General features: G+C 50.1%; 1 protein-coding gene across 22 annotated transcripts in view; it reads right to left on the bottom strand.

The window, feature by feature from the left end:
- Window positions 1-452: 452 nt before the first annotated feature.
- LOC100979108 (protocadherin gamma-C3) overlaps window positions 453-18,469 on the bottom strand; it is a 191,335-nt gene continuing 173,318 nt past the window's right edge. For all 22 annotated transcript variants that reach the window (XM_034960656.3, XM_034960653.3, XM_014345024.4 and 19 more), the window contains 2 exons: window positions 7,936-8,024; window positions 453-2,482 (listed from right to left, as the gene is read on the bottom strand). In XM_034960656.3, coding sequence (XP_034816547.1) covers window positions 2,256-2,482; window positions 7,936-8,024 — 316 coding nt within the window. In that variant the 3' untranslated portion in view covers window positions 453-2,255. The remainder of the gene's footprint in view (window positions 2,483-7,935; window positions 8,025-18,469) is intronic.

The raw sequence follows: 18,469 nt of genomic DNA, 5'->3' as shown, positions 1-18,469 counted from the left end.
CGGGTAGGCAACTTTAGTCAGGAAGGGGCGGGAACTAACGAAACGTCCTCTCCCCTCTACCCAAGGCGTTTGCCCGGCGCCAACCCGCCCCCGCCCGCGCCGGGGTCTCCTCTTCTGCCTGGAGACAGCCGCAAGCGTAGACTGCACACTCCACTGCACACTGACACGCCGCACTCAGATCCCCACCCCCACAGCGGACCGATCACACAATGGCACACGGTACACAGATCCATAGGCACACAATCGCACACTGTCTCATAGGCACAACGGCATTGCAAGCATACACAACCATATTGCACAGTCTCACACACACACACGCAATTCGGAAACATCTAGACGCGCAGTGACACAAAGTGGCCTCCGGATTCCGCCCTTCTTCCAGCACCCACCTCAGCTCATCACTTCATGCACACATGCCTGGAGCTTCCATCGCTTATACAGAAACGTTCAGCTTTTCAGAAGAAACTTTTAATTATTTTTTTGTCGAAGAAAAAAAGCCATATAAATATTAGAGTATAAAACTTGCGTGAGACACAGGAAGAGGGTGGGGTGGGAGCTACGTGACTATGCGAAGAGAAGCGCTTATAGGAGAAGTCAGTACGGGGGAGGGGGTCGCCTTAGCGCGTGGACACAGCACAAAACACAACACGGGCCGCCGCGGGCAGATCAAGGACAGACGGCTGCGCGGAGCCCGCCGCCCGCTGCCCACCCGCCATCACGTAAAAGCACACCGCACTACACTACTGGCTATTCTACACCAGCCGAAAGAGGGAGGGGGCGCTACACTACTGTAAGGGCGGGTCTGGGGTTCTCTGGCAGCCCCGCTGGATGGCCGGGGACCCAGGGGCAGAAGGGGGTGGGAGAAGAAGGTCTATGCACAAGGAGGCACTGGGGAACTTTAACCAGGCTATGGCCACTAGGGGGCGCACTGGGGACCTGGGCAGTGGCCTTCACGGAAGAGAAACGGCACCTGGCAAGGTGAAGGACTGAGGCTTCAGGAGGGCAGGGGCCCTGTTGAAGAAGCCCCATCCTGGGCTGAGACTTTCTGTTCATTTGGTCCCTGCCCTAGCTCCCTGCCTCCCCAACCCAGGGACTAAGAATGGCCTGGCTGGCCCACCCTTCCTGCTGGGGCTCCGCTGACCCTTCCACCAGTGGCACCTCTGGAGTACCCAGCACCCACAGAGGCCCCTCTGACCTCTCAAGGGGACCTGGTCCTAAACCTGCTTCGAGCTTCCTTGGACTGAAATGCCAGTTTAATCCATTGGTCCTGTTAGCTCAGCCCAAAGCTGGCTGCCTGGGCTGAGCCCTATTATGTAGTGGGAAGGGTCCAGCCTAGTTATTGGTTTATGGCTGGAATCTGGAGGATGTTGTCAATCCCCTGAGGACATACAGAGCCTCCTCCAAGGCCTTGATAACTTGATGTGTCAAGCTTTGTCCATGCCCCCACCATCCACATCCACACACTTCCCTTCTTTATCTTACCACCCCATACTGTCTTGGAACATGCAGTGGAGTCTCTTGTTTGAGGAGGAGGTGGGGGAAGTCACGGCATGCAGTGGAAACGTCAAACAATGAAAAACAAAACAGAAGACTGGTCCCCAGGGCGTTGGGAAGAGGCTTGGTAGCAAAATGCCCTCCCTAAATCCAGCAAGCATCAGTACCATGGGGATGGTGATCATGTCCTCCAAAACTTGAGCATTGATCTTGGGCTCTGGAAGGAGGTGAAGGGGCTGGCACCAAACCATGCTTTGGGGGAAGATTGAGAATCAAAGGAGAGGCCAAGAGGTCATGATGCCCTTCCAACTTTTCAGAACTAGGAGGCTTGTAGGTTACTTGGTACTTCAACACCCCAACCACCTTACTCAGGAAAGAGGAACTGTTGGAGTGGGGTGGGGAGGAGGGAGGCATGGGATGGATGGGCCTGATTGATTTGGAAGATGGAGGAGTTCAGCTGTAACTAAACGGGGTGTGGCAAACGGTTCTTGGTGTCTACACTAACCCCACTACCCCCATGGGTACAGCAATTGATTGGATGGGGGTTCCCAGCAGAACTCCTTTTGCATATTCAACCCCCTGGGGGGGAAGGGGGTAGGTGTTGACTGGGCACTTGTTTCTGTTTCCCAAGGGGAGCATGGCCTTGGCCCCTACCAGTATTCTGGGGGTTAGCCCTGAAACTCTGAGGCCTGGGTACAGGTAAGGAGAAGCTGGGCTGGTTGGGGGGAGGCCGCCCTGTGGCTCTTGGCCTGGCCTCCATGTTACTTCTTCTCCTTCTTGCCCGACTTCTTCTTGTTGCCATTGCCACCTGCTGGGGCCTTGCCATCCCGCTTGCCAGCTGCGTTGGTCAGTGTGGCATTGCTGCCTGGGATGTAGACATTCTGGCGGTAGTCGGGCACGTGCTGCAGGGTGAACTGGGGTCCGTAGCGGGCGCTCAATCCCATGGTGCCGGCACCCCCTCCCAGGGTGGAGCTCCCATCAGCAGCTTCTGCAGAGACAGAGGAAGATCAGGTGGGAGCTAAACTTAGGGTCCTCAACAGTCACTGTCTTATATCCCCAGCAGTTAATGAATGCCTATACAGCACCCTGGGCCTTGACCACGTTGAGCACTGGGAATATAGGGTAGTCTCTCTTCACAAGAGTTGAAGGTAGAGGTTAAGAGGCTCTGGAGTGAGAAAGTCTAGGTTTGATTCCTAGCTCCTTTCCTTACTCACTGTGATCCTGGGCAAGTCTACCTAACCTCCCTATGCCACTTCAGTTTTCTCATCTGCAAAACGGGGATGATAATGGTAACCACCTCTTCGGGTTTTAGTGAATGCTAAATTAGAAAATGTATGTCAGGTACGTAAAATAGTGCCTGGTAGATGTAAGTGCTCAAAACACATTCGCTGGTATTTCTCTCAGGGCTGTGACATGGGCTCTCAGTTCCTTGCCCTGGCTTTCTCAAGGGAGCCTCTGACTCCCCCACTAGACCATGGGCTCCTGGAGGGCAGCAGCCATGAAACCATGGCTTTACATGCCCCTAGCCTTTGCCAAGCAAGGCCTGGCACGGAGTAGAGATTCGGTAGTTCCGTTAGTAATTGTGTGGGGTGGGGGTGAAGAGCGCTCTTCCAAGCCTCCATTTCAAAACAGCATTTTTTTTTTTTTTTTTTTTTAAGATGGAGTCCTGCTCTGTCGCCCAGCCTGGAGTGCAGTGGCGCGATCCTGGCTCACTGCAACCTCTGCCTCCTGGGCTCAAGTGATTCTCCTGCCTCAACCTCCTCAGTAGCTGAGATTACAGGTGCACACCACTAGCCCAGCTAATTTTTGTATTTCAAAACAGCATTTGAGCACCTACTGTGTGCCAGGCACTCTGCTGGATGCTTCACATGCACAATCACTTTTAACCTCTACATAACAGCCCAGCCAGCTATGTGGTATGACCCTCATTTTACAGATGAGGGAACCAAGTGTTAGAAGGACCAAGGCCATACCCAGTAGCATTTGTTAGAGGGGCATTCAGGCCCAAGTGTACCTAAGCGCATGCTGGAAGGGACAGTCAGTCACCATCACCACCAGCAGCTTGGACCTTATCCCTGTTCTGAGTGAATGGGAGGTAGAGAGAAGATGGAGAAGAGCCCTGCTCTATGAAGCTGAGGAGATGATGATCTCAGGGACTAGACATCTCAGGGACACTTTAGGCACAGGCTCAGAGTGTCACAGCTAGGTGACATCAGACAGCACCTCCAGTCCAACGTCCCACTGTACAGAAGAAGAAACTGGGGCCCAGAGAAGTCCACACTCTGGCCCTGGCTCAGCATCACCCAGGAACTTGTTTAGAATGCAGCCTCTCGGAATTGCCAGCTGATTTGTACGCACTGTGAAGGCTGCTGTGAGGACTAAATGAGATGGTGCTTCATCCTGTGCAATACATCATCAACACCGTCACATCCAGCATGCCATCACCTCTACCCCTCACCTGCCCTGACTGGGTCGGGGGTGGGAGAGGAGGAAACAAGAATTTGACTCATTGGGGCTCGCTGCTGGAGGCCCTGAGAGCCTCTGTGGTTAGGAGACAGTTAAAACCTCAGGGATGCCCAGGCCAGCCCAGGCCCAGCTGGCAGTAGAGCTTCTCTCCCAGCCTCCCTCTGCCTCCACCCTGGACCCTGGGAGCGGGTAGAGAGAGTGACTAAAGCCGGAGAGGCTGAGTAATCCTGGGACATCAACCAGGGATTGAGAAATAGAGAGACAGGAAATATTTTCAAGCCGGCATAAGAGGAGGAGGGCACACGGGAGGGGAGAGCCGGGATGCGCCTCGGTTTTTCTCTTCACGCACCAGCGCTCAGGTTTCTACAGCCCCCATTTCATGTCGCAAATCCCCGGAGCTGAGAGCTTTCTGGGGGCGGGGGAGAGGGGTTGAGTGGGAGGGAGCAGCTGCCCACTTCCTCCTCTCCTACCCCAGCTAGCCCCCACCCCCAGCCGTTTCATTCCGCTGACATTTCTCTGTTTTCCCTAATTAACTCCAAAAGGAAGCCAGATCCGCCACCGCCCCGCCCCCTCCCCTCCAGCCGTCAGCCTCTTCAGCCTTTCCCAGCCTGGGAATGGAAGGGGTAGGGGAGGGGGGCCCAGATCTGGCTTCAAAGAGCCAGGATTCCAGAGTGATTTAGGGGCTAGAGGGGGGACCTCAGAGGCGCCAGAGAAAGAGCGGGGTGGGGGGTGTAGTCTCCCTGCACACAGAAAAGAATGAGGAGGAACACGGAGAAGCAGGGAGAAGGGAGGCAGAAACAGAATGACAGGAAGGGCCTGACGGAGTAGCTAGAAGCTCGGCCCACCCACGTCCTATGTGCACCCAAGATCTCTGAGTAGCACCCCGAGTGGGTGCAAGTGACAAAGCCATCCCCCGCCCACCTCGTGGGGGGTGCCCTGAGGTTGGGCTGGACCAGGAGGGAGAGAAGATATGGAAATGCAGAATGTAAAAGAAAGAGAATATTTGCTCTGCTCTGCCACTAAGGAACTGTGTGAGCTTGGTCAAGTCTCTGCGTGGCTCAAGCCTGTTTTCCCATCTATAAATCTGAGGGGAAGAAGTTGGATTGCCAGCTTTGACTTTCTGTAGAGTCAGTTCTCCAGTGCCCCTCCCTCTACACCCCACTCCCCCCAAGGCCCACCTTGGTCAAGGACCGGGATTTTCTCTTGGTCCAAGGAGAGGCAGACTTAGGAGAGCCTCAAGAAGCTGGACATCTTCTGGCCTGGACGAGGTGGGGGTGATGCCTTCTCTCCTGTGCCAGCCTCTACTCAGGGAAACTCAGCCCCCAGCTCCCTGACCTCCCTCTGTCCTCTTAACCTACCCCATCCCAGGGCCAAGGCAGCAACTCCAGAGTAGCCCAAGGAGGCTGATTAGCTGGAACACAGCTGGCTGAGCTGCAAACTGCAGCCTCCTTGAGAGCATCCCTCCCCGCAGATGTTTATTTTAAAAGCCTCCTCCCAAGTGTCGGTTTTTACTCTCCCTCTTACTTAACCCCTCTCAGCAGCCCCACAGGCCTGGCTGGGCTGGACTTCAGGAACCTCTCTGGTTTCAGGGCTAGGAAGCGGGTGTGAAAGTGAGAGCAGGGCCTGACCCACCACCTCCACCCCCAGGGTCCGTTCCCCAGGGCGCAGGCTTAGACGAGGGTCAGGCCCTGTGTGGGCCAAAGGTGGGAGGCCTTGACAGGGGAACGAGCTGCATGACTTGCTTGGAGGGTTTGGGGCCATAAATACTGATTTCATTTCTGTTTTTAACATCTGGATTTAGGCTAAAAAGCTGCTTCCTGGCCTCAGGGCGCAAGGCCACAACAGCTAAATATACCTGTTTATTTCCCTCAAGAGGCCAACTTGGCAACTCCTCAGACCCAGCCGCCTGCCACTTTCATACTCAGTCTCTGGCCTCTCTGGAATCATAGCCCCACCAGACCTGGGACAGCTCTGCCTCAGGAGGCCAGCAGTCCCTGCCACCTCTCTCTCTGTCCTTCCGTCAGCTGTAGGCCTGGCCCCACTTAACCTCACAGACATCTGGGGTAGAGTTGCCAGATTTAGTAAATAAAAGTACAGGGCTCCCAGTTAAATTTGAATTTCAGGTAAACAATAAGCTTTTTTTTTTTAGTAGATTATGTCTCATGCAACATTTGAGACTGACTTATGCTGAAATAGTACTTGCTGTTTATCTGACATTCAACTGTAACTGGGCATCCTGTATTTTATCTGGCAACCCTGATCTGGAAGAATAAAGCAGAGCTCGAGGAAGAGGACAGCCTCTCATCCTGCTCAGGTAATAGAGAAGCCGAGGCTGGATCCAAAGGCAGCCATGGTCCCTATAGTAGAAAGAGCATAAACTTAGGAGTTGAGCCAGGTTAGAACCTCAGCTTGGCAGCTCAAAACTGAGGACCCTGGGGCAAGTGCCTTCTCGGTTCTCTCATCTGTCGAATGTGAGAAATCAGACCTGCCTTGCAGAGCTATTGAGAGGATTCATTGACAGGAGGCCCCTAAAGTTTGTTTAGCATGTGCCCAGGTGTGATGACAGTGCTTCTTGTGATTTCACCTGGTTCTCTACCCACCAGTCCTCCAGACGTGCTGGAGGGCAGGGCTATCAGTTCATGATATAGGGCAATGCCTTGATCCTCTGCCAGCCTCCTTATAAGCCCAGGATTTGCTGCTCCAGAAGCTAGTCTTTATTAATAGGCATTATTCTAATTCTGCTTTCTACCCAGTAAAAAACGGGTTTGGGTCAGCAAAGATAATAATATATTGTGCCCTTACTCTCTGCCAATCCTGTGCTGAGGGACTTGCATTTGGCCCTGGTAACACCACAGTGAGATCCGTTAATACTGTGCCCATTAATAGTAAGTGAAACCGAGGGGGTTTAATAACTTACCTAAGGACTCATTGCTAAGTGGTGGTGCCAGGTGCCAGGATTTGAATCCAGATTGGCCTGCCTCTAAAGCCTGTGCTTTTTTTTTTTTTTTTTTGAGACAGAGCGAGACTGTTGCCCAGGCTGGAGTGCAGTGGTGCGATTTTCTGCTCACCACAGCCTCCACCTCCCAGGTTCAAGCGATTCTCCTGCCTCAGCCTCCCAAGTAGCTGGGACTACAGGCACGCACCACCATGCCCAGCTAATTTTTGTATTTTTAGTAGAGACAGGGTTTCACTATGTTGGCCAGGCCGGTTTCGAACTCCTGACCTCATGATCCTCCCGCCTCAGCTTCCCAAAGTGCTGGGATTACAGGCGTGAGCCACCACGCCCAGCCTAAGCCTGTGCTCTTAAGGACAAATGATATTCTTCTTCTCCTGCTCTGGGCCCTAGTGACTCTTCAGGGACAACCACCACTAGCCGAATCTCTATTACAAAGGAAGCCCTTAGTCAACCTTATGGGAAAACCAGAATCCTACTCTGGAGTTAGGGGCAGCGAAAGAGGAGCCTCGCATAAAGAGGTGTTCTCTCTGCTGGGGATTTCTACACCCACTTTCATTGCTTGAGGGCTTCCAAGCGCCAGGCCCAGAACTCTATGCTTTGTGGTATCATCTCATTTAATCTCTACAACAACCCTTTGGGGTCCCTGTCCCCACTTTCTAGGCTGAGGAAACTGAGGTTTAGAGAGATTGAGCAAGTTGATCCAAGTCCCAAGGATAGTAGCAGAGCTAGGACCTGAGCTACACTGTCCCATTCCAGAGCTAGACTTGTAACAACTATTCCCTCCATGAGTCTTTTCCTTGTTCGCTCTCCTCCAGGCATCCCAGGACCCCCAACCCCTCTGCTGTTCCTTAGCCACAATTCCAGGCTTTATGTTTGGAATTGTGGGCCCTTTCAGACCTGCCGAAAGATCTGGAGAAACTACACAGGTTTGACATCCAGTCCGTGGGCATGGTGGCTGTGAGACGCACCCCAGAACCCCAGGTCTCCCACTCTTCCATACACACACTGACACCACTTACCACTGGCGGAGGCCAAGATCATGGCTTGCAGCATCTCTGTGTCAAACTGGTTGTTGGGCCAGGTGCCGGTGTCATCGCCATTTTGGGAGCTGGGGAGAAAGTTGGATGGTGAGCACAGACTCCCAGGCCGGCACAAGCTCATGCCCCTCCTGTCCTCTCCCAGGGCTCCCAAACCTAGTACCCTAACCCTACCCCATGCCCAAGACCTGTTTCTCTCAGCAAGGTAGGAGGCATTTCTACAATCCTTCAGAAGCCAGAATCCCACAAGTCAGTCCCTCAAACCAGCTCTTTGCTGTCTCCGATGCTTTTTTCTTTTTGTTTTAGACAGGGTCTTACTCTGTCATCCAGGCTGGAGTGCAGTGGCGTGATCTTGGCTCATTGCAACATCCACCTCCTGGGTTCAAGCGATTCTCCTGCCTCAGTCTCCCAAGTAGCTGGGATGACAGGCACCTGCCACTGTGCCAGGCTAATTTTTGTATTTTTAGTACAGATGGGGTTTCACCATGTTGGCCAGGCTGGTCTGATGCATTGAACATAGTGCATTCCCCCACCCACCATGAGAGAGCCTGGCTTCCTGTCATAGTGAGGGAGATCAGACCTTCTCCAGAGGACTGTGAAGGTGGGAAATGGAAGAGAATGTTCCAGAGCTAGAGAAAAAGTGGGGACCTAGGAGGTACCTAGGGGGAGATGTAGGAGGCCCCAAGAGACCCTGGAGCAGGGAGAAGAAATTTCTAAAATTCAATGGCTTCCTAAGCCCTCAGAGTAAAATCCACGGCCATAGAAGAACCTGCCCCTCCTATTTTACAAGAACCCCCACCCCCCGCCCTCAAACACTCTATCATCAAACCTTTTCCAAGGTGCACTTTCCTATCCCTCAAGTTCCCTCTTGCTGTGAATCCTGGGCAGATGGTGTTCCCTAGAATGCCAGTCCCCCAACATTTGCCATGATGACATGAATAAAATATATCAGAGGAGATCCACTCAGACTGGGCAGGTGCCTCCACTGTACTCCCATCCCAGCGGCTGCCCCACATGGCACTAGTCACACTGCAGCTGTTGTAGTGCCTGTCTGTTCCTCCACCACACTGACTTCTGTGAGGCAGCGACTCCACCTGCTTCCTACTGAAGCACCTAGCACAAAGCCTAGCACTTGGACCTAATTGAGACTTTTAGAAACTCCGAGTGTTGAAAAAACATGAAATGATTCATAATTTAAAAAAATACTAAACCATAAGAAGAACTCTCTGCTTCTTAGAAGGTTCAGCTCTACTTGGAATTTTCCCACAGTGACAATTTTCATGATTTTTTTGAATTTCCAAGGATGAAATTATTTCAATTTGCAGGGGAGTGTTGGCGGCAAACAGCCCTGGCACACACACAGTCTGCCCTTTAGGTAACTGTTTGGCACCATCTGGCTCAGAGAAGTTTTTCAATAAATATTTGTTGCCTAAATGAGTGGGAAGAGACCAGCAGAGACAGTTAAGTGACTGTAAGGTAAGAAGAAGGGTTTGGCACCATGGGAAAGGCTGTAGGGTAGGCCTTGAAGGCATGAAAATGTGTGTGTGTGTGTGTGTGTGTTGCGTTGTGTGTGTGCATATTTTGTCATGGTGGGTGAGCACAACCAAGAACTGCTTTACAATTTTTCCAAGGTCTGTCCCTGCTTTTGGTTTTGCCCAATCTGGGATTCCCCGTCCCTAAGTAGATGAACTCAGCCTAAGAACAGACACAAGGCTGCCATGTGTGACCTCTATACCATCACAACAAACATAAAGCTAGGGTTGAAGGGGAAAGCAGGAATCTCAATTCTCCTTCCCAAAAGTGGGAAGAGTTGTAATTCTGTTTCCATTGATTCAATAATTATTTCTTTTCTTTTTTTTTTTTTTTTTTTTGAGCTGGAGTCTCGCTCTGTCACCCAGGCTGGAGTACAGTGGCGCGATCTTGGCTCACTGCAACCTCTGCCTCCCAGGTTCAAGTGATTCTCCTGCCTCAGCCTCTTGAGCAGCTAGGACGACAAGTGCACACATGCCACCATGCCCAGCGAATTTTTGTATTTTTAGTAGAGACGGGGTTTCACCATATTGGCCAGGTTGGTTTCGAACTCCTGACCTCATGATCCACCTGCCTCCGCTTCCCAAAGTGCTGGAATTACAGGCGTGAGCCACCGTGCCCCTCCAACAATTCTTTCTTGAGCAATTACTATGTACCAGACACAGAGCTAGGTGCTGGGGTTATGGCTGTGAATATGATAGAAATTGTCCATCTTTACAGTGCTCATGGTGGGCACTGAGAGGCTGATTTTAAATAATTACACAATAGAGTAATTGCAATTGTGATACTTGCCATGGGCTGTGTCAGGGGCTACCAGAGGGTATGAAGAGAGGCAGGGGCGGGCAGACCACGAGGTCAGGAGATCGAGACGATTCTGACCAACATGGTGAAACCCTGTCTCAACTAAAATAGATATTAAAAAAAAAAAATTAACCGGGCATGGTGGCACACGCCTGTAATCCCAGCTACGTGGGAGGATCAGGCAGGAGAATCGCTTGAACCCAGGAGGTGAAGGTTGCCACTGCACTCCAGCCTGGCAACAGAGCTAGACTCCCTGTCAAAAAAAAAAAAAAAAAAAAAAAGACAGAGAGTCAGGGTTAGGCAGCTCAGCCAGTCCAGGCTTCCCCAAGGAAAAGACAGTGAATTTAAATCTGAAGAAATCATCCAGGTAATTTTCAGAAGAATACCAGCAAATACATGTAGAAGGAATGACAGAACATCACCGCTTTGTAATCACTGATGTAAAAACAGATACAGGCAAGGATCATCAGGGAATACTAAAATTGCATGAAGGGTTGCTGCCTATCTCAAAGTATCATCCACAGATTACTTATATTTTCACAAATATTTTAAAATATCTTTATAAAAATATATTTTTATAATGGAGAGATCTGGGACACTGTTTTTACCACACGAACAAACTCAGCATCACTGATAGTGGGACAGGCCGACATTAGATGAGTCCCACTGTGATGCTGCGGGAAGTATTCCTACCAAGGTGTGTAATCTGAATCTAACCATCAGAGAATAGCCAGCAAATCCAGGTTCGGGGACATTTTAAAGGACAACTGGCCTGGACTCTTTAAAAATATCCATGTCATTAAAAAAAATAGAAAGACTGGGAGCTGGCTCCAGATTAAAGGAGAGGAAAGACGTGACAACCAAATGCAATCTATGCTCCTTGATAAAATCCTGGATTAAAAAAAAAGGATAAAAGAACACACAGAACATTTATGAAAATCTGCTGGTGGATTCTATATTATTGTATTAATGTTAAATTCCTCAACTGAATATCTGGGGTCCTTACTTCCAGCCCGACTGAGCTCTGTGGGCCTGGCTGAGGGTGCAGGGTCAAGGCCAGGTGTTCTCAGCCCCAGGTGAAGGGGGCTAATGGGAGTAAAGTAGGGAGAGCAGGCAAGCGGCGGGGGTTGCAGGGAGGAGAGCATGCGGGTTGTCAGGGAGACAACGGGACCAGATGCCAGAGGTTAGGAGGATGACCTGTCACAGGGAGCAGTGGTGTTGAGGGAACAAAGCTGAGTGGAAAAGTGGGGTTGGAACCATGATGATCAGGAGTGTAAGGAGGCGTCCTGGGAAATGGTTGAAGGTTGAGGGCCAAACAGGTGGGTGGGCTGCCAATTATGTGAAGCTGGGTAAGAGATGAGCAGAGGGAGAGAGACCTCTTTTTTAACCATTTACTGAGAGCTTCCTATTCTAAGCTGACTGGGTAATATATTTGTCTTTTTTATCCTCGGAACCACCCTGCAGATAAGTGTTGTGATTATCTATATTTTCCAACAGATGAAAACAGGGCTCAGAGAGGTTGAGAGACTATACCAGAGTCACACAGCTGGAACTGGTAGAGTTGCAACCTGAAAGCCAGCCTAATATGATTCCAGGGCCTATGATCTTATGCACAACAACGTACTGGGCTTCAGCTTGGAGGCCTTGGAGCCCCAGCAGCAGATATGAGGGACTCTTCCAGGATTTGGGGAATAGTGAAAAGTAAAAATGGAAGAAATGGACTACATTTAGTCAACTATTTTCCAAGCAGTGGCCTGTGACAGGACCTAGGATTTAAGAGATGATGAATATGGTTCTTGCCCTATTGAGTTTGGGGGGTGTGTGTGTGTGTGTGTATAAGGGAATATCCCATAGACTGGACTATAATAAAATACTCCCTACATCATGCTCAAAAAACTGAGAAATCTAGGAAGTCACCCTGACAACAGCCTGAATTTAATTGTGTTAAAATGTAAATGAGGCTGGGGATGGTGGCTCCCGCCTGTAATCCCAGCACTTAGGGAGGCTGGGGCAGGCGGATCACGAGGTCAAGAGATTGAGACCATCCTGGTCAACATGGTGAAACCCCGTCTCTACTAAAAATACAAAAATTAGCTGGGCGTGGTGGCGCGTGCCTGTAGTCCCAGCTACTCAGGAGGCTGAGGCAGGAGAATTGCTTGAACCCAGGAGGTGGAGCTTGCAGTGAGCCGAGATGGCGCCACTGCACCCCAGCCTGGAGACAGAGCGAGACTCTGTCTCAAAAAAAAAAATTGTAAATGAATGTGTATGTTTTCTAATGTAGCAAAAGCCCATTAGCATTAGAAAAATAATATGTATATTCATATGAGGACTTATTCTGTAAAATAATATGTATATTCATAAGAGGAGTTACTCTGCAAATGACTTGGGAAGAATTTTGAAAGACATGGGGAAATTCTCATGATACACTGCAAAGAAGAAAAAAGCTATAACTCTGTTGGACAGTATGGCCTCAGTTGCTATTTTTAAAAAACTAGTAGGAAATGTACCATATGACTGGGAATAACAGTTCTTAATATGTGAATAAAGTGTCACATGAAAGTGTGACAAGTTTGTGAACAACTTATTTAGGTGAATGAGATTTTTTTAAAATGAAGCTTGGCCAGGCGCGGTGGCTCACGCCTGTAATCCCAGCACTTTGGGAGGCCGAGGCGGGCGGATCACGAGGTCAGGAGATCGAGACCATCCTGGCTAACACGGTGAAACCCCCGTCTCTACTAAAAATACAAAATAATTAGCCGGGCGTGGTAGTGGGCGCCTGTAGTCCCAGCTATTCTGGAGGCTGAGGCAGGAGCATGGCGTGAACCTGGGAGGCGGAGCTTGCAGTGAGCCGAGATTGTGCCACTGCAGTCCAGCCTGGGTGACAGAGCAAGGCTACGTATCAAAAAATAAATAAATAAATAAATAAATAAATAAAAATAAAAATGAAGCTCATGCATGTTCTTTGATTACACAAAGAAAAGTTTAGAAAGATACATATGAAAAGGTAGGGATTCAACAAATAAATTGCAAAAATGGAAGATGGAGGGGAAGTCTTTTACATTAAAAGAGCGTAAGATACTTAAGAGACACTCACTCAAATATAAAATGTGGACCTTATGAAAGAATCATCTGGCCGGGCAAGGTGGCTCACACCTGTAATCCCAACATTTTGGGAGGCCGAGGAGGGTGGATCACTTGAGGCCAGGAGTTCAAGACCAGCCTGGCCAACATGGCGAAACCCTGTTTGTACTGAAAATACAAAATATTAGCTGTGTGTAGTGGTGCACACCTGTAATCCTAGCTACTTAGGAGGCTGAAGCATGAGAATTGCTTGAACCCGGGAGGTGAAGGCTGCAGTGAGCTGAGATTGTGCCACAGCCTGGGCAAGAGAGTGAGACTCTGTCTCCAAAAAAAAAAAAAAAAAAAAAAGGTCATCTGTTAAAGATGGTGGAGACCAAGATGAAATTATATGATGTCTGAGATTTGCTTCAAAAGAATCCAAGGACAGGATAAGGGTAGGGATATAGGTAAAACAAGATAAGGCATTAGTTGAAGCTGGATAGTGGTATCATACAGGTTCATGACACCATTCTCTCTACTTTTGTACATATTTGAAATGTTTCATATTAAACTGCAGTTGGTGGTGGTTCTCCCTAGATTGTAAAATGATGGGTGGTTTTCCTTTTAATTTTTTTTCTATTTTTCATGTTTCTATAATGAGCATGTACTATTTTATAAGTGGAAAAAAATTAAGTTGCTATTTGTTTGTTGAATGACTGCCCAAACTGAGAGAGAGCAGGGATACTGTCTCTCAGAGGAGGGATGGTAGTGTGGAGCCATCAGAGAACAGGCTAGGGACCAAATGGAGACTCTTTGTGCAGAGGCTGGGGACAGCTGCAGGGCAGGGCCTGGGTTACAGCCTAAGAAGGGGGAAATGGTTTGCTGGGCTCAGAACTTGAGACAACAGCTATTGGGATCAGACACCCAAAGGATGACCTGAGAAGGGATAGTGGTGGTGGGGAGGAGAAGCATGTGCCAAGCAGGAACTTCAGAATGTAAGTCTTCTTCATTTTTTCTCCCTTTTTCTTTCTTTCTTTCTTTCCTTCCTTCCTTCTTTCCTTCCTTCCTTCCTTCCTTCCTTCCCTCCCTCTCTCTCTTTTTCTTTCTTTCTTTCCTGATGGAGTCTCGCTCTGTCACCCAGACTGGAGTGCAGTGGTGTGATCTCAGCTCACTGCAACCTCCGCCTCCTGGGTTCAAGCGATTCCCCTGCCTCAGCCTCCTGAGTAGCTGGGACTACAGGTGTGCACCACCACACCTGGCTAATATTTTGTATTTTTACTAGAGATGGGGTTTCATCATGTTGGCCAGGCTGGTCTCAAACTCCTGACCTCAGGTGATCCACCCACCTCAGCCTCCCAAAGTGCTGGGATTACAGGCGTGAGCCACCACACCTGGCCAGGTCTTCTTCCTTCTGTCTAGGCAGTGTGACCCAGTGCTGACTTGAACTTGAACCGAGTTTACTGAAGCACTCAACACTAGCCCTGCTTTGAAGCTGGTGTGTCTGACCAGACCAGGCTGGAGAGCAGTGGGCAAAATGGTGGGGAGGGAGTGAGGCAGGGCATCAACAGAAGGCTGGAACCAGGGTTAGACTGGATAAAAGGAACCTCTCCTCTTCATCCCCTCACTCCAGTGCCAGCAAAGAGAAAACTCCCTGCCATTCCCTTGATCCCAGGAGGCCTCACCACAAGGCTTTTGCATAGGCTTTTCCCATTTGGAATGCTCTTCCTTCTGTGTAGGCAGTGTGACCCAGAGCTGGCTTGATCTTGAACCAAGTTTACTGAAGAACTCAACACTAGCCCTGCTTTGAAGCTGGTATGCCTGACCATCTGGAATGCTCTTCCTTCTTTTCTTTAGCTGGTTAATTTGTATTTGTCTTTCAGATCTCAGCACAACTTCATTTCCAGGATGTCCTCCTGCTCCCTAAATCAAATCCCTATTATACGCCCACACCACCAGATACAATTCTACCTAGCATTTATGACAGTTTCAGTCTCACATTTATTTTTGTAATTATTTGGTCAATATTTGTCTCCTTCAGTGCACTGTAAACTCCTTGAGGGCAGGGGCCTCCCACATCGAGAACACTGCCTGGCCAACAGAAAGTGCTCACTGACCATTTGTTGAATGAATGAAGGAGAGAAGTTGAAGTTACTGGACTAGATCCTAACGCTTATTTCACTTTGGAGCCGCTGAATCAAAAATGTTTGTTGTGGCCGGGGGCGATCACACCTGTAATTCTAGCACTTTGGGAAGCTGAGGCAGGTGGATCAGTTGAGGTCGGAGAGTTTGAAACCAGCCTGGCCAACGTGGCGAAACCCGTCTCTACTAAAAATACAAAAATGAGCTGGGTGTGGTGGTGCACACCTGCTGTCCCAGCTACTCGGGAGGCTGAGGCAGGAGAATCGCTTGAACCTGGCAGGCAGAGGTTGCAGTGAGCCAAGATCGCACCACTGCACTCCAGCTTGGGCAACAGAGCAAGACTCTGTCTAAAAAAAAAAAAAAAAGGTTTGTTGCATCCTCCACAAGTTAACTAAGGAAGCAGAGAGAGGAGAGAGAGAGAGGTTCTGCACCTTCTCCTCCATATCTCCAAGAGCTCCCACATGTATTCCAGGCCACTAAGCCTCTCATTTGATGGAATGGGAGTTGAGGCAGGGGTAAGGTGCTCACCCCAGAGGACACATGAGAGGCAGTTGGTGGGGCTTCCAGGTTCAATGGTGAATTCTGCTTCAAAGCCAGTGTATGGCCTGGGGTGGTGGTAGGTAGAGGGAACATAAATGGCCTAGAACTTCTCAATGTCACCTCCTCCTAGAAGCCTTCTCTGATCTTCCCCCCCATTACACTCACATTGTTCTCTGCCTCTCAGAACTTACTGTGATTTGTGGCTAGATTATTTTTTTTTCGTGACCTCAGCTCACTGCAACCTCTGCCTTCCGGGTTCAAGCAGTTCTGCCTCAGCCTCCTAAGTCGCTGGGATTACAGGTGCCTGCCACCATGCCTGGCTAATTTTTGTATTTTTAGTTGAGATGGGGTTTCACCATGTTGGCTGCCAGGCTGGTCTCAAACCCCTGACCTCAAGTGATCTACCCACCTTGGCCTCCCAAAGTGCTGGGATTACAGGCGTGAACCACAGCGCCCAGCCTTTTTTTTTTTTTTTAAGTGTTACTTGTTGCAAATTTTCAGTCTCCTCTGCTGGCCTGGAAGCCTATGAGTTCTGGGATCACATCTACTTGTTCACTCCTATAGCCCAATGTTTAGCACGGGGCCCTGCTCATAGTAGATGCTCGATAAATATTTGTTGAATAAATGAACGAATGAATACATTAATGACTTAATGGATAACTTATGAGAAGGTTGGCAAGGCCAGCAGGGAGAAGGACAACAGCTGGGGTCAAAGGAAGGGCAAGGGCAGCCCAAGCCTTTTGATCTGCTGCTTTTTAGGGGCCTTCTAAGAAGCGCTTTGCGTTCCTAAAATGGGTGACAGGACTGTGCATGCCCAGAAGCTGGAATCTCTGCCATACACCAAGGGCTCCTGGGTCCTTGTGGCAACAAGGGTTTGGTTGGTTGCAGGATGGGGGAAAGATAACTCTTGGAAGCTCAGCATCTGTAGCAACTTGGCAAATGTTGACAGCAAGTACTCAACCATTGAGGAGGTAGGGTAAGGTGGCCCAAGCTCCTGCTTCTCTCCCTGGGCTCTGAGACTCCTCCAGGCTCCTGACTTCTAACTGGGAGGCCTGGCGCAGAGCCTATCCCACTCTGCTCAGACCAACTGAAGGTCTTTCTGCTGAAGTTTCCCTCCCCTTCAGCCCGCAGGGGGTTCCTGTCTCAGCAGGAATTCATACCAGATTGAAATGAGCAGCTGGGGCTGCTTGGATGGGAGGGTGTCTGGTGGAGAGCTGTGATCAAAGGCTCAGTGTGTGAGGGGCAGGGAAGGAAGAGAGCGGGGTGTTGGTGGTGTGTGGTTTTGTGTGCTGGCTTGCCCACAAGCACAAAAAAATGAGAGACAGAGACAGAGGCTCAGAGAAAAAGACAAGATAAAAGAAAAAGAGAGATAAAGAAAGAGTAACAGAGAAAGAGGCAGAAAAAGACAACAGGCACAGAGACCAGAGACAGAGACAAAGAAAGATATACAGAGACAGAGACAAAGAGAGACAAAGAACAGAGAGGAAAGCAGAAATAGTGAGAGACAGAGAAACATAGAGGCTGGGGATAGAAGAACACAAGGCGCTAGGAAACGGTGAAAGGAGAAACAGAAAAGAGGTCCAGGACAAGGACAGGGAGGCAGAGAGAGAGAAGGAGAAAGAGACTAAGGGTCCCGTGTAGTTACTCACTCCACATTTATTGAGCACTTATGCCATGGCAGGCACAGTGGGCGGTACAGATCAATGCAAGTAGACAAATGAAAGGGACTGAGGCTGAGGTGCAGCAATCAAGACGGAAGCTAAGACAGAGATGGAGAAGAGAGGGAGAGGCAGAGATTGCAAAGCGAGATAGAGACTGAGGGAAGGACTGAGAGGTAAGAGAGAGTGGCAAAGACAGAAACTCAAGAAAAAGGGGCAGAGACACGGAGACCCCACAGACAGAGAGCAGGACAAGTAGGGGCAGAGGACAGTGGGAGGAGGGGCCGGAGAGGGGGGCCTGCTCCATGCCCCGCCCAGTCCTTCCTCAGTTCCACCTCCAGCTGTGCTGCCTCCACTCTCCCCAGGCTGCAGTCAGCCTCGGCTCTGGAGGCTCTGGAGGAGGCGCTGAGTGCGGACCGCCTCCTCCGGTCAAATGTTTTTCTGCCTGAGCCCCAGGTCAGAATGGAGCCCAGCTCAACTCAGGGGAGGGGGTTGGCAGTACATGGGCATAGAAAGCCTCGCTTTCACCCAGAGACCAGCTTAAGACCATCCTTTGGTTCCACAGTGCCCTCAGGGGATAGGAAAAGGTGCCGGTCGTGGGGAGGAGGGAAGGGGCAAGCATGTGAATTGAGCTTCCTGAACAGTCAGGGCAGTCGCCTCTTCCTTCCGGGGTCTGTGTGCCAGCCCCCCGCACACCAAGACCTCCCTGGGATCTCAAACTGAGGGAGAAGCCATTTGTAGCAAATGCTGGGCCCTCCCCCATCTCCTCCCACGTCATCCCTGAGAAA

The sequence above is a fragment of the Pan paniscus genome, chromosome 4 (genome assembly GCF_029289425.2).
Source record: "Pan paniscus chromosome 4, NHGRI_mPanPan1-v2.0_pri, whole genome shotgun sequence".
NCBI lineage: Eukaryota > Metazoa > Chordata > Mammalia > Primates > Hominidae > Pan > Pan paniscus.
Note: the sequence above shows the minus strand (reverse complement) of the source record. Positions and strands in the feature narration are given on the sequence as shown.